Raw genomic sequence first — 27,675 nt, 5'->3', positions numbered from 1 at the left:
AAACGTCCACCTCCAGGGGGTTGGCGCGCTGCTCTCGACAGTGTGGGCAGTCCCAAAACAAAATTATTAGCTCTGAAGAAGGGCCTTGCCCTGAAACGTCACCCATCCCTTCTATCCAGAGATGATACCTGACCTGCCTGACACACTGAGTTTAGTTCAGTTTAGAGATACAGCACAGAGACAGGCCCTTCGGCCCACCGAGCCTACAACGACCAGCGATGCCCGCACACTAACACTACCCCACACTCACTGGGGTCAATTTCTACATTTAGGCCAAGCCATTTAACCCACAAACCTGTAGGTCCTTGGAGTGTGGGAGGAAACAGAAGATCTCGGAGAAAACCCACGCAGGTCACATAGAAACATAGAAACATAGAAACATAGAAATTAGGTGCAGGAGTAGGCCATTCGGCCCTTCGAGCCTGCACCGCCATTCAATATGATCATGGCTGATCATCCAACTCAGTATCCCGTACCTGCCTTCTCTCCATACCCCCTGATCCCCTTAGCCACAAGGGCCACATCTAACTCCCTCTTAAATATAGCCAATGAACTGGCCTCAACTACCCTCTGTGGCAGAGAGTTCCAGAGATTCACCACTCTCTGTGTGAAAAAAGTTCTTCTCATCTCGGTTTTAAAGGATTTCCCCCTTATCCTTAAGCTGTGACCCCTTGTCCTGGACTTCCCTAACATCGGGAACAATCTTCCGTCACGGAGGGAATGTGCAAATTCCATACAGACAGCACCCGTAGTCAGGATGGAACCCGGGTCTCTGGCGCTGGGAGGCAGTACCTCTACCGCTGCGCCACCGTGTCACACAGTTACTCAGGCACCTTGTGTCTATCTTCGGTGTAAACCTGCATCTGCTGTTCCCTTCTACACTAAATTATTAGAACATTCAATTCTGCTACTCGTCCTGTGAGCAGTTGTGTAATCTCACTGGCAGAGACTGCAGAGAAACACTTGACACTTGATCATATAACCATATAACCATATAACAATTACAGCACGGAAACAGGCCATCTCGACCCTTCTAGTCCGTGCCGAACACATAATCTCCCCTAGTCCCATATACCTGCGCTCAGACCATAACCCTCCATTCCCTTCCCGTCCATATAACTATCCAATTTATTTTTAAATGATAAAAACGAACCTGCTTCCACCACCTTCACTGGAAGCTCATTCCACACCGCTACCACTCTCTGAGTAAAGAAGTTCCCCCTCATGTTACCCCTAAACTTCGGTCCCTTAATTCTCAAGTCATGTCCTCTTGTTTGAATCTTCCCTACTCTCAGTGGGAAAAGCTTTTCCATGTCAACTCTGTCTATCCCTCTCATCATTTTAAAGACCTCTATCAAGTCCCCCCTTAACCTTCTGCACTCCAGAGAATAAAGCCCTAACTTGTTCAACCTTTCTCTGTAACTTAGTTGCTGAAACCCAGGCAACATTCTAGTAAATCTCCTCTGTACTCTCTCTATATATGAAGGATCATATGTCCTTCATTTGTGGAGGCATTGAGACGTACAACACAGGGGAAGGCCCTTCAGCCCATCATGTCCATGCCGACCATCACAACCCTCAATACCCATGCACATTTGCCATAGAGGGAGTGCAGAGACGGTTCACCAGACTGATTCCTGGGATGTCAGGACTGTCTTATGAAGAAAGACTGGATAGACTTGGTTTATACTCTCTAGAATTTAGAAGATTGAGAGGGGATCTTATAGAAACTTACAAAATTCTTAAGGGGTTGGACAGGCTAGATGCAGGAAGATTGTTCCCGATGTTAGGGAAGTCCAGGACAAGGGGTCACAGCTTAAGGATAAAGGGGAAATCCTTTAAAACCGAGATGAGAAGAACTTTTTTCACACAGAGAGTGGTGAATCTCTGGAACTCTCTGCCACAGAGGGTAGTTGAGGCCAGTTCATTGGCTATATTTAAGAGGGAGTTAGATGTGGCCCTTGTGGCTAAGGGGATCAGGGGGTATGGAGAGAAGGCAGGTACGGGATACTGAGTTGGATGATCAGCCATGATCATATTGAATGGCGGTGCAGGCTCGAAGGGCCGAATGGCCTACTCCTGCACCTAATTTCTATGTTTCTATGTTTTATAGTAACCCTAGTTACCAGCTCAAGGCATTTATCCATCTAAGCGGGTCAGGCAGCATCTCTGGAGACAAAGGAGAGGTGACGTTTCGGGTCGAGACCTTTCTCCAGACTGAAGAAGGTAGGGTCTGAAGAAGGGTCCCGACCCGAAACATCACCCATCCTTTTTCTCCAGAGATGCTGCCTGACCCGTTCAGTCATTTCAGCACTTTGTGTCTATCTTTGGTTAAAAAAAAGCAGCATCTGCAGTTCCTTGTTTCTGCGATGTGCCAAGGCGGACTGGTTGAATAATCTAGGAATAAAGCATGTATCGTCACTTCTCCACTAGTCTGAGGATGGTTGGTGAAGGTAGTGGGATCTGAGGGAAAGTGGGGGGTGGGTCCAAAACTGGCCCTGTCACAAAGGACACAGGGGAGAGGAAAGGTCCGTGACTGGGGAGTTGTACGCGTTGGGAGATCAGTCCCAGCCACTTGTGCTTTGTGGCTACACATCAAATATTTGGACTTGAATGAAGGGGCCCGTGAGGAAACTCGCCAGGGACGGCAACGTTGGGACCACATCGGAAGAGCAATTAGGGACAGATACAGAGTCTGAAAAAAAGCTGTGAGAATAGCTAAGGACAAACTGCACCCCCTCCACACACACCTGGATCTCCTGCCATCAGGCCAGAGATACCATAGCATCAAAGCCCGGACTACCAGACTGCTAAACAGCTTCCTGCCACAGGCTGTGAGGCTGCTAAACAGTCACTCTGTACTCACAGTCACCTGATTCTGTGGCTTTGCACTGGCAATTTAATAACTCTGGCACTGGCCACTCAAATCAGCTGCCCCGGACATTGTAATGACTGTTTTTACTGTATTTTAATGTTGCTGTTTGACCTGCTTTTAACTATTTATAGTTTCATCAGGGACTGGATTGTTTTTACTGTTATTATGTGTGAAATGGTTTAAGTTTCATGTGCGATGCTCCGGTATTCCCTGGGGAAACGTCTTCTCATTTTACACTGTACAACTGTTGCTTTGCAAGATGACAATACAGGTTGATTTGATTTGATCTACGGGCATTGGCTTGGCACACACTTTAGACGTCATCAGTGTGTACTGACCCTGGCCCACAGTCTGAAGAAGGGTCTCGACCCGAAACGTCACCCGTTCCTTCTCTCCAAAGATGCTGCCTGTCCCGCTGAGTTACTCCAGCTTGTTGTGTCTATCTTCCCCTGGTGTTTTATCTGTTCACTGTGGAACAGCAGAGGTGATGTGTGGTCGGATGCAAGCCTGGGCCATGTCATGTGGAGGACAGGCTGTTGCACATTCGGCACGTCCCCCCCTCTCCACGTCGCTGATCGATCCAAAGGAACAGCGGGGCCGTTACAGTTTGGCACCAGTGCCATCGCAGGAGCTGCCAGAGCGAGGTTGTACACAACGACAAACTGCCTTAGGGGCTCCGACTCAGGATTCTCTCGAGGTTTACTCCAGGAGCCTTTTCCATGACTGGATATGGCCACAAGGCAGTGGAGGTTTTAAATCAGAGTTTTCCCTCTCCTAGATGGACTGCCTTCCCAGGCTGACGAGCCCCATCTGCCCGAGACTCGTGGGGGTGGGAGTATCTACCTATTCCATGCAGGTCTATAGCACCTGCCCACTGCCCACTGCCCACACCAGAGGGAACTGTGGAATTCTCTGCCTCAGAGGGCGGTGGAGGCTGGTTCTCTGGATGCTTTCAAGAGAGAGTTAGATGGGTCTCTTAAAGATAGCGGAGTCAGGGGATATGGGGAGAAGGCAGGAACGGGTTACTGATTGTGGATGATCAGCCATGATCACATTGAATGGCGGTGCTGGCTCGAAGGGCCGAATGGCCTCTACTCCTGCACCTATTGTCTATCAAAGGTTTACACAGTGCAAAACAGATGCTCAACACTTACCACTGTCTCTCATGTGGAAAAGCAACTTGGTGTCATCTGGAAGGAACAGAAAGAGACAGAACATCAGAATTCATTGCCACACAAGGCTGTGGAGGCCAAGTCAATGGATATTTTTAAGGCAGAGATAGATAGATTCTTGATTAGTACGGGTGTCAGGGATTATGGGGAGAAGGCAGGAGAATGGGGTTAGGAGGGAGAGATAGATCAGCCACGATTGAATAGTGGAGTAGACTTGATGGGCCGAATGGCCTAACTCTGCTCCTATCACTTATGAACATAAACATATCAGGTCTGCCTTCGTTGATCAATAACAATGCCTGGGTCATAAGAATAGAGACACATGGAACTGCAGATGCTGGAGTCTTGAGCAGAACACAAAGTGCTGGAGGAACTTAGTGGGTCAGGCAGCATCTGTGGAAGGAACGGGCAAATTACGTTTCGGGTCAGGACCCTTCTTCAGACTTTTCCCTCCACAGACGGTGTCTGGTCCTCCAACAGTTTGTTCATCCCTGGTCTCCATTCTGTTGGTCCACTGCAAAATTATTCTCAAAATACACCCACTCTGAAGAAAACAAGGAACTGCAGATGCTGGTTTATACCACAGATAGACCCAAAGTGCTGGCATATCTCAGTGGGTCAAGCAGATTCTCTGGAGAAAAAGGATGGGTGACCTTTTGGGTTCGGGACCCTTTGGAGTATTGCGTACAGTTTTGGTCTCCTAATCTGAGGAAAGACATTCTTGCCATAGTGGGAGTGCAGAGATGGTTCACCAGACTGATTCCTGGGATGTCAGGACTTTCATAGGAGGAAAGACTGAATAGACTCGGCTTGTACTCGCTAGAATTTAGAAGATTGAGCGGGGATCTTATAGAAACTTACAAAATTCTTAAGGGGTTGGACAGGCTAGATGCAGGAAGATTATTCCTGATGTTGGGGAAGTCCAGAACAAGGGGTCACACAGTTTAAGGATAAGGGGGAAATTTTTTAGGACCGAGATGAGGAAAACATTTTTTACACAGAGAGTGGTGAATCTCTGGAACTCTCTGCCACAGAAGGTAGTTGAGGCCACAGTTCATTGGCTATATTTAAGAGGGAGTTAGATGTGGCACTTGTGGCTAAAGGGATCAGGGGGTATGGAGAGAAGGCAGGGATGGGATACTGAGTTGGATGATCAGCCATGATCGTATTGAATGGCGGTGCAGGCTCGAAGGGCCGAATGGCCTACTCCTGCACCTATTGTCTATGTCTCTATGGCTCTACCGCTGCACCACCATGCATACATGTCACAATTTGTGCTGTAACCTTCTCAGGAGCATTGCAGTATCACACAGCGAAAATGTGATAATTGGACATTGGTGTTTCAAAGCTTCAATGTGTAACAGGTGTAAATGAGAGAATGTCTTACACAATCTAGGCTGGAATACACTGGTGATTTATGAGGTTGCAGCACAGGTTATGGAAGTGTTTAATGAACTGTGAGTTTTGGTCATTAAAGTAATCGTGAGTGAGGTTTTATTGTTTGAAACTGCCTGGGGTAGTGTGGGAGAAATACTGTGTTCGACAGAGTACATTACATTAACCACTCTGCACTTTTCCCTCCATTGATTTCTTAATTATTTTCATTATATTTGCATACATTTCTTAAATTACTCAAATCCGTTGCCCACACACTTCATTACTGTGTTTCAGCTACAGTTGTGTGGTGTTTAATGAACCATCGCATCTTTCCACTCAAAAGCTGGCCGTTCAGCCCTCTATTCCTGTACTATCCCCCAAAAGAACAAACCAATACTAGGGCCAGCCTATCATGGAAACATAGAAACGTAGAAAATAGGTTCAGGAGTAGGCCATTCGGCCCTTCGAGCCTGCACCGCCATTCAATATGATCATGGTTGATCATCCAAATCAATATCCCACACCTGCCTTCTCTCCATACCCTCTGATCCCTTTAGCCACAAGGGCCACATCTAACTCCCTCTTAAATATAGCCAATGAACTGTGTGGCCTCAACTACCTTCTGTGGCAGAGAATTCCACAGATTCACCACTCTCTGTGTGAAAAATGGCTTTATTACAGTGCGTCGTCTTTTCATTTTTCATGACCTCAGTCGGTCCAGAAAAACGGATAATCCAGAAAGACTGGAACCGAGGATGCCATGAAATCAGTGTTCAACCTGTATTTATGTATGGTATTATCTGTACTGATTGGACAGCATGCAAAGCAAAGCAATTCACTGTACCTCGGTACACTTGCCAATCATAATCCCAAGGCTAAATCCCAAAGGCAAAGTTCTCAGTAAGTATTTTGTAAAAGGTAATTAAGTAAAGGTTGGAAGTATTTATCCTTGCTCGTTACTTTGTTTGTCATTGTTTGGGTTCTGGTACAAATAACTATAATAACTGTTCCGAGATGGGAAGCTTATTTTTTGCCTTCACATTTCTTGTCAGAAGCCCAGAGGCAAAGAGTTATCGTTTCAGCGTCTCAATATTAAAATTGCAATTTCGAAAAGCTGTTTTATTGTTCAATAAAACCCATGAATGGGGGGGTGGGGGGGTTGGGTGCGGCACACAAGGTTATTACCGGTACACCATTGAAAGCATCCTGTCGGGCAGCAGCAGAATTTGCTGTACGAACAGCTGTACCCAGAACCCGGCAAGAACATGCAGAGAGCATTGGATGCAGACTAATCCATCACACAGACCAGACTCCTCACCAATGACTCCATCTACACTACACACTGCCTCAAGAAAAGCCGCCAACACAAACAAGGGCCTTTTTCACCCTGGTTATTCCCTCATCTTCCCTCTCCCGTCAGGCAAATGATACAAAAGCTCGGAAGCACGAAGGCCAGACTCAGGAACAGTTTCTTACATTTTCCTTGATCGTCATCCCCTTTGTCCTGTTTCCACACCTTGCACTTCCTTATCTATGTATCTCCATCTCCCCTGATGTCAGTCTGAAGAAGGGTGTCGACCCGAAATGTCACCCATTCCTTCTCTCCAGAGATGCTGCCTGTCCCACTGAGTATTACTCCAGTATTATTGTGTCTATCTTCGGTGTAAACCAACACCTACACAGTATCGGACAACTGAATGGTTCTCCCATAAGCTACGATGTAGCCCTGATCTTCCAACCTACTGCAACGCAGGCATTGGAATTCTTCTCTGAAAGTGTAGTGCTACAATACTCTAATACTGTACAATACTACAATACTTTGGTCTCCTAATCTGAGGAAGGACATTCTTGCCATAGAGGGAGTACAGAGAAGGTTCACCAGACTGATTCCTGGGATGTCAGGACTTTCATATGAAGAAAGACTGGATAGACTCGGCTTGTACTCGCTAGAATTTAGAAGATTGAGGGGGGATCTTATAGAAACTTACACAATTCTTAAGGGGTTGGACAGGCTAGATGCAGGAAGATTGTTCCCGATGTTGGGGAAGTCCAGAACAAAGGGTCACACAGTTTAAGGATAAGGGGGAAATCTTTTAGGACCGAGATGAGGAAATCATTTTTCACACAGAGAGTGGTGAATCTCTGGAATTCTCAGCCACAGAAGGTAGTTGAGGCCACAGTTCATTGGCTATAATTAAGAGGGATATGATGTGGCCCTTGTGGCTAAAGGGATCAGGGGGTATGGAGAGAAGGCAGGTACAGGATACTGAGTTGGATGATCAGCCATGATCATATCGAATGGCGGTGCAGGCTCGATGGGCCGAATGGCCTACTCCTGCACCTATTGTCTATGTTTCTATGTTTCTATGTTTCTAACACTGCATTCTCCACTCCGCTATTTTTTCTGGTTATTCTGCCAGTTATACTTCTGCATAGCTTGATTAGAAAATTGGAAGAGTCATGGAATTATAGAATCATTCAGCATGGAAACAGGCCCTTCGGTCCAACTCTTCCATGCCGACCAACTCATCTCAGCTAGTCTCAATTACTTGTGCTTGACCCAAACACAAGCTTACAACCGAATGGTATGAATATTGATTTCTCTAATTTCAAGTAATCCTTGCATTCCCTCTCTCTCCGTCCCTCCCCCACCCTGGTCGTCTTGCTAGTTTCACTGTTCTTACCCCTTTGTTTTACCTCCTTTACAGCCAACAATGGACCATTGTTGGCTCTTTGGCCATCGGTGCCATCTGCTTTGTTCTGCACCTCTTTTCATCGTTACTCTCTCCCCTGACATCACTAGTTGGCGGCACGACTCACCCGTTGCAGCGGTCCCTACAGCCTGTCTGTCTTTTTTTTATTTTGTGTCTAGTTAAATGTAGTGTTTAATACTGGTTTTAAATGTGTATATGTGGGGGGCGGGGAAAGGGGGGGAACTGTTTAAAATCTCTTCCCTGTCTGGGAGACCCGACCTTTTCCCTGTCGGGTCTCTGTTGTCGTTGGGGCCTAGCACCGTGGAGCGGCCTCCAACCTGAACGACCCGGGGGCTCGGGAGACTGCGGAGCTGCGGACTCACCATCGTGGGGCTGGCCGGCCTCGGAGCGTGGGGAGCGGCGGTGACTCGACTCCTGGGGCTCGGAGGCTCCAGCAACGCAGCCACAGGTCCGGTGGACTGTGACATCGGGAGCTCGCGGGTCCGGGGGGAGAGAGAGACCGCTTCCCGGGGCTCCCGCAACGCGACTTCTCCAGCCCGTGTCGCGGGGTTGGAACGACCCGGAGCGGCGGCGTACATCGCCCGGCGCGGCCTAAAATGGCCGTGGGACATTCCAGCGCCCGCCGGGGGCTCCAACCTTGTGACTTTTAGACCGGGAGCGGGGCCGTAAATCGCCCGGCGCGGCCTAAAATGGCCGTGGGACTTATCATCGCCCGCCTGGGGCTTGGACATCGGGAGAGACATGGAGAACAGGGGAGAAGAAAGACTTTGCCTTCCATCACAGTGGGTCCACTGTGATGGATATTTGTGTGAATTAAATTGTGTATATGTCTAGGAAGTTGGCTTTGTTTGTATGGCTGTGGAAACAGAATTTCGTTTGAGCCCCACTGAGGCTCAAATGACAATAAATGGTATTGTATTGTATTGACTCTCAGTCTGAAGAAGGGTCTCGACCCGAAAGGTCTCCTATTCCTTTTCTCCGCAGATGCTGCCTGACCCGCTGAGTTACTCCAGCTCTTTGTGTCTATCTATCTTCCCTCTAGCCTTTCCTACCCATCTATCTATCCAAGAGTCTTTTAAGTTCTTGTGTGGTTCCTGCTGCCTCATTTACCTCCTGGAAGAACCAAGCTATAAAGAAAGGTCCCGACCCGAAACGTCCTCCAGAGATGCTGCCTGACCCGCTGGCTTACTCCAGAACTTTGTGTTCTGCAGTCTGTAGTCCCTTGAGTCTAGAACCAAACTTATTATTGGGATTTGTAAATGATGGTTGTTTCAACTTATCTTCCAAACTGCTATGAAATGATTATTTCCCACAATGTATTGTGGACGCTGGGAGTCTGAAATTAAAGCAGGAAATGCTGTGAAGTCTCAGCGGGACAGGCAGCACCCGCGGGGAGAGAGACGGTTTAATGGAACAGATTAATGACTCCGTTCCGATGCAAGTTCTCTGACCCGAAACATCAGCTCTGCTCCTTGCTATGTCGTCTGTTTTTATTTTAAATAAGGATTAAGGTCAAGGGCTTAAAAGAACGATATTTTTTTATGGTGATTTAGAAACATAGAAACATAGAAATTAGGTGCAGGAGTAGGCCATTCGGCCCTTCGAGCCTGCACCGCCATTCAATATGATCATGGCTGATCATCCAACTCAGTATCCCGTACCTGCCTTCTCTCCATACCCCCTGATCCCCTTAGCCACGAGGGCCACATCTAACTCCCTCTTAAATATAGCCAATGAACTGGCCTCGACTACCCTCTGTGGTAGAGAGTTCCAGAGATTCACCACTCTCTGTGTGAAAAATGTTCTTCTCATCTCGGTTTTAAAGGATTTCCCCCTTATCCTTAAGATTTCCTGTGAATCCATTCGTGAGCGGTAGATTAAAGGCGCCACGTTACAAAATGGGGCCGTGCGGTGGGAAGAGCGCGCGCGGCTGGGATGTTTGTGTTAACGCTTCCACTAACTCTCCAGGCAGGGATGAGCGCAGAAGAATGAAAAACGAGGCTGTTTTCGTTTGTGCAAGAATTGGGGACGAGACGTTAGATGTTGTCGAGTTTTGCAGCACAGAAACAGACCGTTCGGCCCATCACATCCATGCTAGCCGCTTTTCCCATTGATGTGAATCCCATTGACTGGTTTAAATCTGTATGCTTTAAAGCCTTGCCTAATTGTGTCTGTCTAAACGCCTCTTAAACGCACAAGTTGTACCTGATTACGCCATCTTAGATACAACGCAGTAAACAGGCCCTTCGGCCCACCGAGTCTGCGCCCACCACTGATCCCCGTACACCAACGTTATTCTACATCCAAAGGACATTTTACAATTTTTACTGAAGCCAATTGCCCTGCAAACCTGTTGATCTTCGAATGGTGGGAGGAAACTGGAGCACCCGGAGAAAACCCACGCGGTCAGGTGGTGAACATCCAAACTCCACACAGAGAGCACCTGTAGTCAGGATGAAACCCTGGTCTCTGGCACTGTAATGCCCCTGTCCACTTAGGAAACCTGAACGGAAACCTCTGGAGACTTTGAGCCCCACCCAAAGTTTCCGTGCGGTTCCCGGAGGTTTTTGTCAGTCTCCCTACCTGCTTCCACTACCTGCAACCTCCGGCAACCACCTGCAACCTCCGCGGGAACCGCACGGAAACCTTGGGTGGGGTGCAAAGTCTCCAGAGGTTTCCATTCAGGTTTCCTAAGTGGGAACTAACTCTAACTCTACCGCTGCGCCACCGTGCCACCCCTTTAGATTCTCTGGAATGTCACAGATTGAGGAAAGTCCTTATAGAATTATATAAATGATGACAGTCTGAAGAAGGGTTTCGGCCCGAAACGTTGCCTATTTCCTTCGCTCCATGCAAAGAGTTGAACAATCTCCACTATAGGAAATAGGCAACGTTTCGGGCCGAAACCCGGAAGGGTTTCGGCCCGAAACGTTGCCTATTTCCTTCGCTCCATAGATGCTGCTGCACCCCGCTGAGTTTCTCCAGCTTTTTTGTGTACCTGATGACAGCTATAGATTAGCGGCACGATAATTTATTATAATAATAATAATAATAATAATAATAATAATAATAATAATAATATTAACAATAAATACTTTGTTGATCCCCTCAGGGAAATCCAGATGCCCAGAAGCCAACAACCAACAAACCAACTCATTCAGAACGAACGCAGACAACAAATATATATAAAACACAATCTGGACAATACCTGGAAGCACTAAATTCTTAAAAAGACCAAATAATTAACTATTAAAAATGCAAAGCATCCCCATACTGCCTAGCGGTCAGTATTATAAAATCTAATGGCTAATGCCTGCTAATGGGTGAATTCAACCATACATCGCCAGAGACCAGGGTTCGGTACTGACTAAGGGCGCTGTCTGTACGGAGTTTGTACTTTCTCCCCGTGACCACGTGGGTTTTCTCCGGGTGCTCAGGTCTCCTCCCACATTCCAAAGACGTGCAAGTGCGTGGGTTAATTGGCTCTTGTAACTTGTCCCTGGTGTGCAGGACAGAATTAGTGATCTGGTGATAGCTGGCTGGCACGGACCTAGTGGGGCCGAAGGGCCTGCTTCCCACGCTGCATCTCCAAACTAAACTAGATAGGGTAGACAAAACGTCGCCTATTTCCTTCGCTCCACAAATGCTGCTGCACCCGCTGAGTTTCTCCAGCATTTTTGTCCACCTTCGATTTTCCAGCATCTGCAGTTCAATCTCCACTATAGGAAATAGGCAACGTTTCGGGCCGAAACCCTACGGGTTTCAGCCCGAAACGTTGCCTATTTCCTTCGCTCCATAGATGCTGCCGCACCCGCTGAGTTTCTCCAGCAATTTTGTCTACCTTCGATTTTCCAGCATCTGCAGTTCCTTCTTGAACACAATAGATAGGGTAGACAATCAGAACCTTTCTTTCCCCACGACAGAAATGGCAAAGACTAGAGGGGGCATCTTTAAGGTGCGAGGGGCTAATTCTAAAGGAGATATATGGGGATTGTATTTTACACAGAGGGTGGTTGGTGTCTGCAATGTGCGATGAAGGCAGATATGTGTGTGTCTAAGCAGGGGACAGAGGGATATGTATCACGGGGAGGCTGAGGAGATTAGTTAAACCTCGCATCATGTTCGACATGGATATTGTGGGCCAGAGAACCTGATTCTGTGCTGCACTGTTCTCTAGTGTTGATTGTAAGAGATTTCCTTCAATTGACCAATTTCAGCACCTTGCCTGGGCTGCCACAACAGGGTGGGAGAGGAGCGCGCGGTTACCTTCTGTCGTGAGGCCGCTCGAGAAAAGCATTGACGTGGCCGTGCTGGTAATGCCGCTCTCCAGCGTGTTCGACAGGGTCGCCGGCGAGGAGAAGTCTTCGGAATGTTCCGGAAGATTCTCACAGAGCTCAACGTCGTGCTGAAACATTACAAAAATAACCATGGAGGAAAAGCATGACTAGAAACATAGAAACATAGAAATTAGGTGCAGGAGTAGGCCATTCGGCCCTTCGAGCCTGCACCGCCATTCAATATGATCATGGCTGATCATCCAACTCAGTATCCCGTACGTGCCTTCTCTCCATACCCTCTGATCCCCTTGGCCACAAGGGCCACATCTAACTCCCTCTTAAATATAGCCAATGAACTGGCCTCAACTACCCTCTGTGGCAAAGTGTTCCAGAGATTCACCACTCTCTGTGTGAAAAAAGTTCTCCTCATCTCGGTTTTAAAGGATTTCCCCCTTATCCTTAAGCTGTGACCCCTTAAGAAGTTGAACATCCGCGGTCTAGGCATAAGTAAGCGCCTTTGCGGACTGTGGAACAGCATCCCACCTCCCATCAGAACTGCCCCCTCCATCGACTCCTTCAAGTCGAGACTTAAAACCCATCTCTACTCCCAAGCCTTTCTTGACGTCCTCTGAGCGAGGGCTACATGTATGTAGTGATGTATGTAATGTACGAACCAATGTTGTATAACGTTAGTACCTCCACCAATGTAAAGCACTTTGGCCAACGAGAGTTGTTTTTTAAATGTGCTATAGAAATAAAAGTGACTTGACTTGACTTGATGAAAGTGGGCGGTTGAATGATTACTCTTAGTGCTTGTAGTTAGTTAGATGGTCAGCTGTTGGAATTAAATTGTAAGCTGTTCAAACTAACCACTTAGGAAAACTGAACGGAAACCTCTGGAGACTTTGCGCCCCCACCCATGGTTTCCCGGAGGTTCCCGGAGGTTTTTGTCAGTCTCCCTACCTGCTTCCACTACCTGCAACCTCCGGCAACCACCTGCAACCTCCGGGAACCGCACGGAAACCTTGGGTGGGGCGCAAAGTCTCCAGAGGTCTCCGTTCAGGTTTCCTAAGTGGGACAGGGGCATAAAACTTTTCACTATGAGCAAGCTTGAAGGATCTTTTGGTTGGGTATAGGTATAGGTCCTTGAAGTCCAAGGACAGAGTTTAAAGCTCTATTCACACAATAAAAATGTTCCTGACCCGCAACTATACTTATAAGTGGAATTGGCTGGTGTGAATTATTAGCGCTGGACAGGGCTGCAGTTGCCATTACATATTCACTATGAGGGCACTGCGTCATTATGCCAAAGCCTCGACTGTCTGACCTGGACCTCAACATTGCCTCACTCTCACAGGGAAGCACGGTGGCACAGCTAGAAGAGTTGCTGCCTTACAGTGCTATAGACCCACGTTCCATCCTGACTGCAGGTGCTGTCTGTATGGAGTTTGTACGTTCTCCCTGTGATATAGAAACATAGAAAATAGAAACATAGAAACATTAGGTGCAGGAGTAGGCCATTCGGCCCTTCGAGCCTGCACCGCCATTCAATATGATCATGGCTGATCATCCAACTCAGTATCCCGTACCTGCCTTCTTTAAAACCGAGATGAGAAGAACTTTTTTCACACAGAGAGTGGTGAATCTCTGGAACTCTCTGCCACAGAGGGTAGTCAAGGCCACAGTTCATTGGCTATATTTAAGAGGGAGTTAGATGTGGCCCTGGTGGCTAAAGGGATCAGGGGGTATGGAGAGAAGGCAGGTACGGGATACTGAGTTGGATGATCAGCCATGATCATATTGAATGGCGGTGCAGGCTCGAAGGGCCGAATGGCCTACTCCTGCACCTAATTTCTATGTTTCTATGTTTCTCCATACCCCCTGATCCCCTCAGCCCCAATGGCCCCCTCTAACTCCCTCTTGAATATAGCCAATGAACTGGCCTCAACTACCTTCTGTGGCAGAGAGTTCCAGAGATTCACCACTCTCTGTGTGAAAAATAGTGGGACACATGACAATAAACTCTCTTGACTCTTGACTTGAGGAGGAGGCCATTCGGCCCTTTGAGCCAGCACCACCATTCATTGTGATCATGGCTGATCATCCACAGTCAGTAACTCCTGCCTGCCTTCTCCCCATATCCCTTGATATATTTAAGAGGGAGTTAGATGTGGCCCTTGTGGCTAAAGGGATCAGGGGGTATGGAGAGAAGGCAGGGATGGGATACTGAGTTGGATGATCAGCCATGATCATATTGAATGACGGTGCAGGCTCGAAGGGCCGAATGGCCTCTACTCCTGCACCTATTTTTAATGTTTCTATGTTTCTATATCTTCAGAGTGAACCATTGTTTTGCTACTGACTAATTATCGCCGGGGATGAGCTTGTGGTTACAATACCTCGTCCATACAGTGATAGTCCAGCCATTCTTGTCGCAGGCGATCAAACCCATTGGAACACCTAAATCCAGGGGGAAAAATATATTATTCTTTTTAATTACCTGGCCAAGGAACTTTGTGGATTGAATGCAATCACATTCTCTTGCATCACCTCATTAGAGCAATTGATGTATAGGAACTCGTAGAAGGGTTCTTTAGTTTAGAGATACAGCACAGGAACAGGTCCTTCAGTGGGAGGAAACCAGAGCACCCGGAGAAAACCCACGCAGGTCACGGGGAGAACGTGCAAACTCCGTACTGACAGCAACCGTAGTCGGGATCGAACCGGGATCCTTGGCGTTGTAAGGCAGCAACTCTACTGCCAGTCGCTGTGTGAAAAACTTGCCCTGCACTTCTTACAATCTGAAGAGAGGGCAACCTGAGACCAATTTCCCTTTCTCCAGAGATGCTGCCTGACCCGCTGAGTTACTCCGGCACTGTGAAACGTCACCTATCCATGTTCTCCACAGATGCTGCCTGACCCGCTGAGTTACTCCAGCGCTCTGTGAAACGTCACCTATCCATGTTCTCCACAGATGCTGCCTGACCCGCTGAGTTACTCCTGCACTCTTTCCCTGTACATTTCAATGTTCTATGTTCTATAATGCATTAAGGTCATAAGGAATAGGGGCAGAATTAGGCCAATCGGCCCATCAAGTCTACTCCGCCATTCGATCATGGCTGATCTATCTCTCCCTCCTAACCCCATTCTCCTGCCTTCTCCCCATAACCTCTGACACCCGTACTGATCAAAGTGCTCTCGCTTTCCCACGGGCTCTCAGCCCAAGAGAACGCTCAGCCGCAGACGGGAATGGGAGGCCCCGACCACGAGGAAGATGACTGACACAGTGGGAAACTGTGGAATCTGCTGTGTGGGAATGTTTTATGTTGAACTCTACTGTGTGGTGTGTTATTCATTTTATTGTATGGCTGTATAGCTGATCACATCTCACTGTGCCAACTTTCTAGTCTTCTTATCATCTCTGGCCTTTGTTCACCCGTCTGTAAATCAACCCCCCCCCCTCCCCCCCCAGTACCCACCTATCACTCGCCAGATTTTGTCCCGCCCCCACCTCCTCTCCAGGATTCTCTCCCCCCCCCCCCCCACCCCCCACTCCAATTAGTCCACAGACGGGCCCCGAACCAAAGCATCACCCATCTATATCCAACAGAGTTACTCCAGCACTGAGCGGCACGGTGGCGCAGCGGTAGAGTTGCTGCCTCACAGCACCAGGCACCCGGGTTCGATCCTGACCGCCGGGTGCCGTCTGCGCGGAGTTTGCACGTTCTCCCCGGGACCGCGTGGGTTTCCTCCGGGTGCTCCGGTTTCCTCCCACACTCCAAAGACGTGCTGGTTTGTAGGTTAATTGGCTTCTGTAAAAAGTGTCAATTGTCCCGATAGAGCAGCGCAGCGCAGTGCCGGCGTACGGGGTGATCGCTGGTTGGCGCGGACTAGGTGGGCCGAAGGGCCTCCTGCTGTAAGGCAGCAGCTCCACCGCTGCGCCACGATACCGCCCTTTGGTTGATCGTTACGGTTTGTGTGGTCACTCATCGATATGTACACAGCTCGTGCAAGCAATCTGCTGCAAAGAGTTAATTACTGGTGACATTTTATACCTGGGGGTATGATGGAATAAGGGTTAAATAACAGGTCATTATTTAGAGGTTAGGTTATTGATACAGAGATCGAAGTGCAAATGTCATCACGCATTAGGGTTTGGGTTGCATGTTAGAAACGTAGAAACATAGAAATTAGGTGCAGGAGTAGGCCATTCGGCCATTCATGTTTTTACATGATCTTAAGCTGCTGCCCCACTGCACCAGAGACCCCAGGTTCGATCCTGACTACGGGTGCTGTCTGTACGGGGTTTGTACGTTCCCCCCTGGTGACCAAGTGGGTTTTCTCCGGGTATTCCGGTTTCCTCCTACACTCCAAAGGCGTGCAGTTTGTAGGCGAATTGGCTCCTGTAAACTGATAGGTTGGCTCTAACAGAAACATAGAAACATAGAAATTAGGTGCAGGAGTAGGCCATTCGGCCCTTCGAGCCTGCACCGCCATTCAATATGATCATGGCTGATCATCCAACTCAGTATCCCGTATCTGCCTTCTCCCCATACCCTCTGATCCCCTTAGACACAAGGGCCACATCTAACTCCCTTAAATATAGCCAATGAACTGTGGCCTCAACTACCCTCTGTGGCAGAGAGTTCCAGAGATTCACCACTCTCTGCGTGAAAAAGGTTCTCCTCATCTCGGTTTTAAAGGATTACCCCCTTATCCTTAAGCTGTGACCCCTTGTCCTGGACTTCCCCAACATCGGGAACAATCTTCCTGCATCTAGCCTGTCCAACCCCTTAAGAATTTTGTAAGTTTCTATAAGATCCCCCCTCAATCTTCTAAATTCTAGAGAGTATAAACCAAGTCTATCCAGTCTTTCTTCATAAGACAGTCCTGACATCCCAGGAATCAGTCTGGTGAACCTTCTCTGCACTCCCTCTATGGCATGTTTGATCGGGGTGATGATTAATATTGTCACTAACAGTAGATGGCAACTCAGCGGGTCAAGCAGCATCTCTGGAGAAAAGGAACAGGTGAAGCTCGGGTCGAGACCCTTCTTCAGGCCTGTCACTAACAGTGATATCCATGGCCACTGCATGACAAAGAAAAGAATCGCGGGTCGGTGCGGACTCGAAGGGCCGATGGGCCTATTTCCGCGCTTGTATCTCTGAACTAAACTGCATGTGCTGGTTTAAACCGAAGATGGACACAAAAAGCTGGAGTAACTCAGCGGGTCAGACAGCATCCCTGAACAAGGGTCTGGTCTCGACCCGATAGGCCACCCGTTCCTTCTCTCCAGAGATGCTGCCTGTCCCGTTGAGTTACTCCAGCACTTTGTGCCTAACTTGGCTTCATGTTGGTCACGGACACTGGAGGACAAAGGGCTGGTCCCCATGCTGTGCTGTGCTGTTCTATGTAAAGAGACATGTCCTTTACAGAGAGGTTTTGTTATTCTGAATCCATATCTTGCAGCTGAATTGGAATAAGCACTTCCAGTTAGTCAATCAGCAGGCAGAGTGTTTCTAAACAGACATTGCCAAATGCTCATTATGGGCTAATCAATTAGTGATTAGTGGATGGTCATTTCATTTTGACAGCTTGATGGATAGTCAGAAAATTAAAAGAGTATTTCATTCCTCATTATAACTCAATCAATCCATTTCTGTTTTTATGTGTGGGTAGCACCAAATCTGGGAATTAGACATGTCTCCTTGTTTTATTATTTATTCCCATATATTCTTTTATTTATCAAATAGTGTCTAGCTCAGTTTAGTTTAGTTTAGTCTAGAGATACAGCGCGGAAACGGAACTGTCGATCCACGCCGACCAGCGATCCCCGCACACTAACAGTATCCTTTCTCACGGATGCCAGGTTCCTATTAAATCTCCAGATTCCTATTAAATCATTCCTCCTTCACCTTAAACCTATGTCCTCTGGTCTTCAATTCCCCTACTCTGGGCAAGAGACTCTGTGAGTCTTCTGGAGTTATTTCAACTCAGGAGTTATTTGAAATGGGAGAAATCAACCTTCATAAAGACGAAATAAATGAGTCCTGGAATAGACACAAAATGCTGGAGTTAAAGACCTGTCAGACTTAATTCACAACCTGTTTTACTCGTGGACATTTTTCATCGTGCTAGATAAAACGCCCCGACCTACTTGATGCCACGAGTACCTACGACTAACATCACGACCTGCTACGACCTACCTACAACCTCCCTACGACCTCGTGACAGTATGAGTCAAGGGCAAACTCGGCAGAGGTCATGAATTAAGTTGTGAAAGTGGGACAAGCCCTTAACTCAGCGGGACAGGCTGCCTCTCTGGAGAGAAGGAATGGGTGACGTTTTGTGTCGAGATCCAGATTGCTGCCTGTCCCGCTGAGTTACTCCAAAATATTGTGTCTATCTACGGTTTAAACCAACATCTGCAGTTCCCTCCTAGACATTGTGTGCTGGACTGGCGGTTTGCTGAGATTAAATGGATTAGATCGATAGTGTGAAATTAAGACATTGGATCCACTCAAAGGATAATGCATCATCTCTGTAACAGAGCAGATTGACCTGCGGAGAGTCCCTGCGTTTCCTCTCTTTGTTTCCGATCTCCATATTCACTGAGATATGTAATTCCTTTGACATCGGAAGAATGAGGAACGACCTTGGTGAAATGGATTGAACTCTTAAGGGGCTGTCCCACTGCGGCGACCTAATCCGCGAGTTAAGAAGAGGGTCTTCGACCTTCAAGCTCGAGGGCACTCGCCTGGGAAACCGCAAGCTGGATCGACCGTCAGCGTTGAAACCGTGAGCTGGATCGACCGACCGCACACACACGCACGCACACACGCACGCACACACACACACACACGCACGCACACACACACACACATACACACACACACACACACACACACACACACACACACACACACACACACACATACACACACACACACACACACACACACACACACACACAAACACACACACACACACACACCCACACACCCACACACACACACACACACACACACACACACACGTACACACATACACATGCACACACACACACACACACAAACACACATACACACACACATATATATACACACACACACACACGCGCACACACACACACACACACACACACACACACACACACACACACACACACACACACACACACACACACACACACACACACACACACACACGGGGGTCAGGTTAAGCGGGGGACCGCTGTCTGAAATTCACACCCCTAATTTGAGGAAGGACATTCTTGCTATTGAGGGAGCCCAGCGTAGGTTTACAAGGTTAATTCCCGGGATGGCGGGACTGTCATATGCTGAGAGAATGGAGCAGCTGGGCTTGTACACTCTGGCGTTTAGAAGGATGAGAGGATTTCTCATTGAAACATATAAGATTGTTAAGGGCTTGGACACGCTAGAGGCAGGAAACATGTTCCCGATGTTGGGGGAGTCCAGAACCAGGGGCCACAGTTTAAGAATAAGGAGTAAGCCATTTAGAACGGAGACGAGGAAACACTTTTTCTCACAGAGCGTGGTGAGTCCGTGGAATTCTCTGCCTCAGAGGGCGGTGGAGGCAGGTTCTCTGGATGCTTTCAAGAGAGAGCTAGATAGGGCTCTTAAAGATAGTGGAGTCAGGGGATATGGGTAGAAGGCAGGAACGGGATACTGATTGTGGATGATCAGCCATGATCACATTGAATGGCGGTGCAGGCTCGAAGGGCTGAATGGCCTACTCCTGCACCTATTGTCTATTGTGTAATTACTCATAATTTCTACAAGACGGTTCTGGGCGCCATGTTCCAGGAAAGACGTTGTCAAGTTGGAAAGAGTGCAGAGATGATGAACGAGGGTGATGCCAGGCCAAGGGGGTATGAACTATAGGGGGAGGTTGAGTAGGCTGGGACTCATGAAGGCAGGAAGATGAGGGGTGTAAAAAATCATCAGAGGAATAGATCAGGTAGATGCACAGAGTCTCTTTCCCAGGAGTAGGGGAATCCAGAACCAGAGGACATAGATTTAAGGTGAGTGGGGGGGGAAAGATTTTATAGGAATCGGAGGGGTAAACATTTTCACACATGGGGGGGTGGGGGGGGAGGGGGGGTGGGTGTATGGAACGAGCTGCCGGAGGCGATAGTTGAGGCAGGGACTATCGCAACATTTAAGAAGCAATTGGACTGGTACATGGATAGGACATGTTTAGAGGGATATGGGCCAGTAGCAGGCAAGTGGGACTAGTGCAGATGGGACATGTTGGACAGAGTGGGAAAGTTGGGCCAAAGGGCCTGTTTCCACGGCTGTATCACTCTATGGCTCTACGACAGTGAAAAATAAATCGGTGGAAGGAGAAAGACTTCATGGCTAATCTGGGAACATCTGGATCAGCTCAGCACAAGGCTCGACTCGTACCAAGAGAGGCATCAGGAAAGTCTCCAGATGTTTTCCAAAATAGTCCTGCTAATGAGATTAGATGAACTTAAAAATTAGACCACCACACTGCCCAGAAATACTTCATCTGCTGTGATATTAATAGCCGGTGATGTGCCAGCTTGTATAAACAGATGTATTGTGACACACCCTCGCCTCTGTGCCAGAGTATTGGCCTCCACAAACCCAAACAGTTAAGAGCTTAGTTCTGTTTAGTTTCATTTAATGTCATGTGTACCGAGGTACTGTGACAGGTTTTTGTCACCTGCTAATCTTATTGCCATAGAGGGAGTGCAGAGACGGTTCACCAGACCGATTCCTGGGATGTCAGGACTGTCTTATGAAGAAAGACTGGATAGACTTGGTTTATACTCTCTAGAATTTAGGAGATTGAGAGGGGATCTTATAGAAACTTACAAAATTCTTAAGGGGTTGGACAGGCTAGATGCAGGAAGATTGTTCCCGATGTTAGGGAAGTCCAGGACAAGGGGTCACAGTTTAAGGATAAGGGGGAAATCCTTTAAAACCGCGATGAGAAGAACTTTTTTCACACAGAGAGTGGTGAATCTCTGGAACTCTCTGCCGCAGAAGGTAGTTGAGGCCACAGTTCATTGGCTATATTTAAGAGGGAGTTAGATGTGGCCCTTGTGGCTAAAGGGATCAGAGGGTATGGAGAGAAGGCAGGTACGGGATACTGAGTTGGATGATCAGCCATGATCATATTGAATGGCGGTGCAGGCTCGAAGGGCCGAATGGCCTACTCCTGCACCTATTTTCTATGTTTCTATGTTTCTATAAGGGAATAACGTTTAGTGCAAGGTAAAGCCAGCAAAGTCCAATCAAGGATTGTCCGAGGGGCATCAAAGAGGTAGAGAGTAGTTCGGAACTGCTCTCTGGTTGTGGTAGGATGATTCAGTTCCTGATAACAGCTGGGAAGAAACTGTCCCTGAATCTGGCGTGGTTTAGTTTAGTTTAGTTTAGAGATACAGTGCTGAAACAGGCCCTTCGGCCCACCGAGTCCGCACTGACCAACGATCCCCGCACATTAATCCTACACCAAAGACAATTTTTACATTTACACCAAGCCAATTCATCTACAAAGCTGTACAGTCTTTGGAGTGTGGCGGGAAACCGAAGATCTCTGGGAAAACCCACGCTGGTCATAGGGAGAAGGTACAAACTCTGTACAGACAGCGCCCGTAGTCGGGATCGAACCCGGGTCTCCAGCGCTGCAAGGCAGTAACTCTACCGTTGCGCCACCGTGCTTCTTTCGTGTGTTCGGCCTGGGCAACAGATGGAAAAGGCCAACGCTGAGGCATTGTGAGCATCTGTGTGCTGTCTGGCAAGGACAGTCACTTTTGGCAACGGGCCTGTGTTTAATTTTCCTGCGAAGAGTGCCGATCCCTCCCAAAGATCTCCCCCAAGGCCAATATATAACTAAACCGCTAACTTTCCACCGTCAGCTGTGCTTTGGATGAATCAACGAAAATAAGAGCAGATTCTTTTTTGGGGACAGGAATAAACGTTGCCTTGTGGGCCGCAGTGGTCATTCCCTGTCCTTTAAATTAGTTTAGGGATACAGTGCGTAAACAGGCCCTTCGGCCCACTGAGTCCGTGCCGACCAGCGATCACCCTTAAGAGCCTGTCCCACCTACGCAACTTTTTCGGCGAGTTGCCAGCACCCGACATGGTCGCCGAAAATGTTCAACACGTTGGAAATCCAGCGGCGACCAGAAAAAGGCACGACTCTTTGGGCGACTCCTCACGACCAAACAGGCGTCTGTCCATTGGCGACCATATTGCGGGGTGAAGTCTGTACGGGCGTGAGTAGTCGCCCAAAGAATCGCACCTCTTTCTGGTCGCTGCTGGATTTCCAACATGTCGAAAAGTTTCGTCGGCCTGCCGCGACTGTGACGGGTGCCGGCAACTCGCCGAAAAAAAATTTGCGTAAGTGGGACAGGCCCCTTTACACTAGTTCTACCCTACATCCAATAGGGATGGTTTTTTACAGAAGTTAATTAGCCCATAAACCTGCACCTCTTTGGGTTGTGAGGGGAAACTGGAGCTCCCGGAGAAAAAACGCACGCGGTCACAGGGAGAAGGTACAAACCCCGTACAGACAGCGCCCCCCGTGGTCAGGATCAAACCCGGGCCTCTGGCGCTGTGAGGCAGCAACTCTACCGCAGCGCCAAGGCAATCTTCCTTCAAGATATCTTCTTAAACCCAATATCTTGACTAATCACCTGGACCCAACCTTTCATACGTGACAGAATTTGTTTGATAAAGTTCACGGTGAAGTGCCTTGCAGTGGTTTGATATAAAGGGCGTTACATTGATACAGATTTATGTTGTTGGGAGTGATCAGACCACTGAAGAATCGGGTGTAGCCCGGTAGAGTTGCTGCCTTACATTGCCAAAGACCCCTGGTTTGATTCTGACTATGGGTGCTGCCTGTACGGAGTTTGTGCTTACTCCCCATGACCTGGTTTTCCCTGGGATCTCCGCTTTCCTCCCTGTGCAGGTTCATCGGCTATACAATTGTCCATGACGTGTGTAGGATAACGTTAAGGTCCTGTCCCACTTCCCTGAGTTATCCACAAACTCTCCCGAGTTCTCCCCTTTATTCGAACTCGGAAAATTACGGTAATAGCCATTGGTAGGTACTTGGGGCTATTTTTTGAACTCGTGGACATTTTTCAACATGTTGAAAAAACGTCCCGACTAACCTGATGCCCCGAGTCCTACGGCTGGCATTACGAGCCGCTACGTACTCTTACGAGCTCGCTACTGACATTCCCCGAGTCCGAATCAAGGAGAAAACTCGGGAGAGTTCGTGAGTAACATGGGAGAGTGTACAGGGGCTTTATCGTGCGGGGATGGCTGGTCGGTGGGCAAAAGGACCTGTTTCCGCGCTGTATCTCTGAACTAAACTAATAGTCTGCTCATGTGGTTGTCTTCAAACCCTTTCCTGTAGCACTCACCTTTGGCCCACCCTCCACTCATCCCCTCATCTCCCTTCCTCCATTCATAGAAACATAGAAAATAGGTGCAGGAGTAGGGGCCATTCGGCCCTTCGAGCCTGCACCGCCATTCAATATGATCATGGCTGATCATCCAACTCAGTATCCCATCCCTGCCTTCTCTCCATACCCCCTGATCCCTTTAGCCACAAGGGCCACATCTAACTCCCTCTTAAATATAGCCAATGAACTGTGGCCTCAACTACATTCTGTGGCAGAGAATTCCACAGATTCACCACTCTCTGTGTGAAAAATGTTTTTCTCATCTCGGTCCTAAAAAATTTCTCCCTTATCCTTAAACTGTGACCCCTAGTTCTGGACTTCCCCAACATCGGGAACAATCTTCCTGCATCTAGCCTGTCCAACCCCTTACAAATTTTGTAAGTTTCTACAAGATCCCCCCTCAATCTCCTAAATTCTAGCGAGTACAATCCTTTCATGGATGCTGCTCAACCAATACTACACCAACACCTCCTCTAATTGCTCTGCTTAGCAAGGCTCTGTCCTTTGCAAAACTTCCTCATAAGTTCACGTCAAACAGCCAAATTAGAGTTTCTACACCTTACCACTTTAAAGATTGAAACAGTATATAGGTGTGTGAATACATACATCCTTGATGGGCTGCAGGTGCAAGGAGCTGTAGACATCTTGACCACAGCTCAAAACACTGGAGGAACTCAGCGAGCCATGTCCATAAGTCATAGGAGCAGAATTAGGCCAATACGGCCCATCAAATCTACTCCACCAACTTAATTCTCCTGCCTTCTTCCAGTAACCCCTGGCTCCCATACTAATCAACAATCTGTCAATCACCACTTTAAAAATCCCCAATGACTTGGCCTCCACAGCCGTCTGTGGCAGTAAATCCCACAGGTTCATCAAACATCCTTCTAAACACCAGCAAGCGATTACATAGAAACATAGAAACATAGAAAATAGGTGCAGGAGTAGGCCATTCAGCCCTTCGAGCCTGCACCGCCATTCAATATGATCATGGCTGATCATCCAACTCAGTATCCCATCCCTGCCTTCTCTCCATACCCTCTGATCCCCTTAGCCACAAGGGCCACATCTAACTCCCTCTTAAATATAGCCAATGAACTGGCCTCGACTACCCTCTGTCGCAGAGAGTTCCAGAGATTCACCACTCTCTGTGTGAAAAAGGTTCTTCTCATCTCGGTTTTAAAGGATTTCCCCCTTATCCTTAAGCTGTGACCCCTTGTCCTGGACTTCCCCAACATCAGGAGCAATCTTCCTGCATTTAGCCTGTCCAACCCCTTAAGAATTTTGTAAGTTTCTATAAGATCCCCTCTCAATCTCCTAAATTCTAGAGAGTATAAATCAAGTCTATCCAGTCTTTCTTCATAAGACAGTCCTGACATCCCAGGAATCAGTCTGGTGAACCTTCTCTGCACTCCCTCTATGGCAAGAATGTCCTTCCTCAGATTTGGAGACCAAAACTGTACGCAATGCTCCAGGTGTGGTCTCACCAAGACCCTGTACAACTGCAGTAGAACCTCCCTGCTCCTATACTCAAATCCTTTTGCTATTAGTACCGGTGCCAGGGGTTATGGGGAGAAGGCAGGAGAATGGGGTTAGGAGGGAGAGATAGATCAGCCATGATTGAATGGCGGAGTAGACTTGATGGGCCGAATGGCCTGATTGTGACATTACGACCTAGTGAGCACAGGCCCAGATTTGTTCAATGTTCATTATACTTTTTCATTTACCCTCTCAGAATGAAAGAACGTTAGACATAGGAGCAGCAATGGTTATGCAATAAATGGCTGGTCTGTTTGCTGGTCTTCCTACTTGGCCCTCTAGTTTAGTCTAAAACTAGAAATTAATCGAATTTTTTACCAAGCCAATTAAGACTACAAAATTGAAGTTCACAGAGAAAACTGATGCGGTCACGGGGATAGTGTACAACCTCCGTACAGTCAGCACCCGTAGTCGGGATCGTACCCGGGTCTCTGGCGCAGTTGTAAGTGTTGTTCCCGATGTTGGGGAAGTCCAGGACAAGGGGTCACAGTTTAAGGATAAAGGGGAAAATCTTATAGGACCGAGATGAGAAAAACATTTTCCACACAGAGAGTGGTGAATCTCTGGAATTCTCTGCCACAGAAGGTAGTTGAGGCCACAGTTCATTGGCTATATTTAAGAGGAAGTTAGATGTGGCCCCTGTGGCAAAAGGGATCAGGGGGTATGGAGAGAAGGCAGGTACAGGATACTGAGTTGGATGATCAGCCATGATTATATTGAATGGCGGTGCAGGCTCGAAGGGCCGAATGGCCTCTACTCCTGCACCTATTTTCTATGTTTCTATGTTTCTATGTAAGGCAGCAACTCTACCGCTGTGCCACCGTGCCGCCTCTAGATCTCGTTTGCATCAGCAAATCGAAAATCTCCCAGCCTCGAATAAATACAATGACTTAGAAGTCACAGTTCCATGGAGGTAGAGAACTCCAGAGGTTTATAGCCCTCCAAGAGAAGACATTTCTCATCATAGACATCTTAAGCAGTGAACTTGAATTCTTAAAGTAGATGGCTTCGTTCGTGGAATTACACAGCACGGTAGATCGACACAAAAAAAACTGGAGTAACTCAGCGGGTCAGGCAGCACCAGACTGATTCCTGGGATGTCAGGACTTTCATATGAAGAAAGACTGGATAGACTCGGCTTGTACTCGCTAGAATTTAGAAGATTGAGGGGGGATCTTATAGAAACTTACAAAATTCTTAAGGGGTTGGACAGGCTAGATGCAGGAAGATTGTTCCCGATGTTGGGGAAGTCCAGAACAAGGGGTCACAGTTTAAGGATAAGGGGGAAATCTTTTAGGACTGAGATGAGAAAAAACATTTTTCACACAGAGAGTGGTGAATCTGTGGAATTCTCTGCCACAGAAGGTAGTTGAGGCCACAGTTCATTGGCTATATTTAAGAGGGAGTTAGATGTGGCCCTTGTGGCTAAGGGGGTCAGGGAGTATGGAGAGAAGGCAGGTACGGGATACTGAGTTGGATGATCAGCCATGATCATATTGAATGGCGGTGCAGGCTCGAAGGGCCGAATGGCCTACTCCTGCACCTAATTTCTATGTTTCTATGTTTCTATGGTGAAAAGTAATAGATGATGTTTCGTGTCGAGACCTTTCTTCAGACTGAGAGTTATGGGAAAGTGAAACGGGGAGATGATGAAATAGAGAAATGCAGAACAAATAAATGAAAGATATGCAAAAATGTAACGATGATAGGCGAAAGATGGACACAAAAAGCTGGAGTAACTCAGCGGGACAGGCAGCATCTCTGGAGAGAAGGAACGGGTGACGTTTCGGGTCGAGACCCTTCTTCAGAAACACGCCATTGGGTTAGCTGTTGGCTAACGAGTGCAAATAATGAGACTCAACAAGACGGCTTTGAAGCTGGTCCGACTTGGGTGGAGGAGGGATGGAGAGAGAGGGAATGCAGGGTTGAATGGAAACAAGACCCAGGTCCTTTGTTCATCTAAACTCCCTGTAGAACCTGGGAGTTCATTCATCCTATTCTTCAGCTGGCCAGGGTGCGGGGACTTTCAAATGCATGTGAATGAAAGCAATCAAGAAAGCAGAGAACATTGCAAGGCAAGCAGTAGGAATCCACCCTGGATCAGTATTTTTCAGACAGACCCACATCTGCTCCCACTTAGGGACATGGATCCAATCTTGTGTTACAGACAATCCATAATTAACTGTATATTTTCGAGGGTTCAGCCATTTAGTTGCTGGCACTAGACTCTGTCAGCTTGACCCAGCTGTTC

The 27,675-nt window shown here is 47.8% G+C and overlaps 1 protein-coding gene across 1 annotated transcript in view; it reads right to left on the bottom strand.

Annotated features, from left to right (window-relative positions):
- The window catches only part of LOC129710019 (plexin domain-containing protein 1-like), a 224,738-nt gene that overhangs the window by 83,306 nt on the left and 113,757 nt on the right, over positions 1 to 27,675 (bottom strand). The window contains exons 10-12 of the mRNA XM_055656707.1: positions 14,815 to 14,875; positions 12,405 to 12,543; positions 4,030 to 4,065 (exon numbers count right to left, since the gene is read on the bottom strand). Of these exons, the coding sequence (XP_055512682.1) occupies positions 4,030 to 4,065; positions 12,405 to 12,543; positions 14,815 to 14,875 (236 nt within the window). The remainder of the gene's footprint in view (positions 1 to 4,029; positions 4,066 to 12,404; positions 12,544 to 14,814; positions 14,876 to 27,675) is intronic.

This window comes from Leucoraja erinacea, chromosome 27 (assembly GCF_028641065.1).
Source record: "Leucoraja erinacea ecotype New England chromosome 27, Leri_hhj_1, whole genome shotgun sequence".
In the NCBI taxonomy this organism is placed as follows: Eukaryota; Metazoa; Chordata; class Chondrichthyes; order Rajiformes; family Rajidae; genus Leucoraja; species Leucoraja erinaceus.
This window is presented reverse-complemented; position numbering and strand designations above follow the sequence as displayed.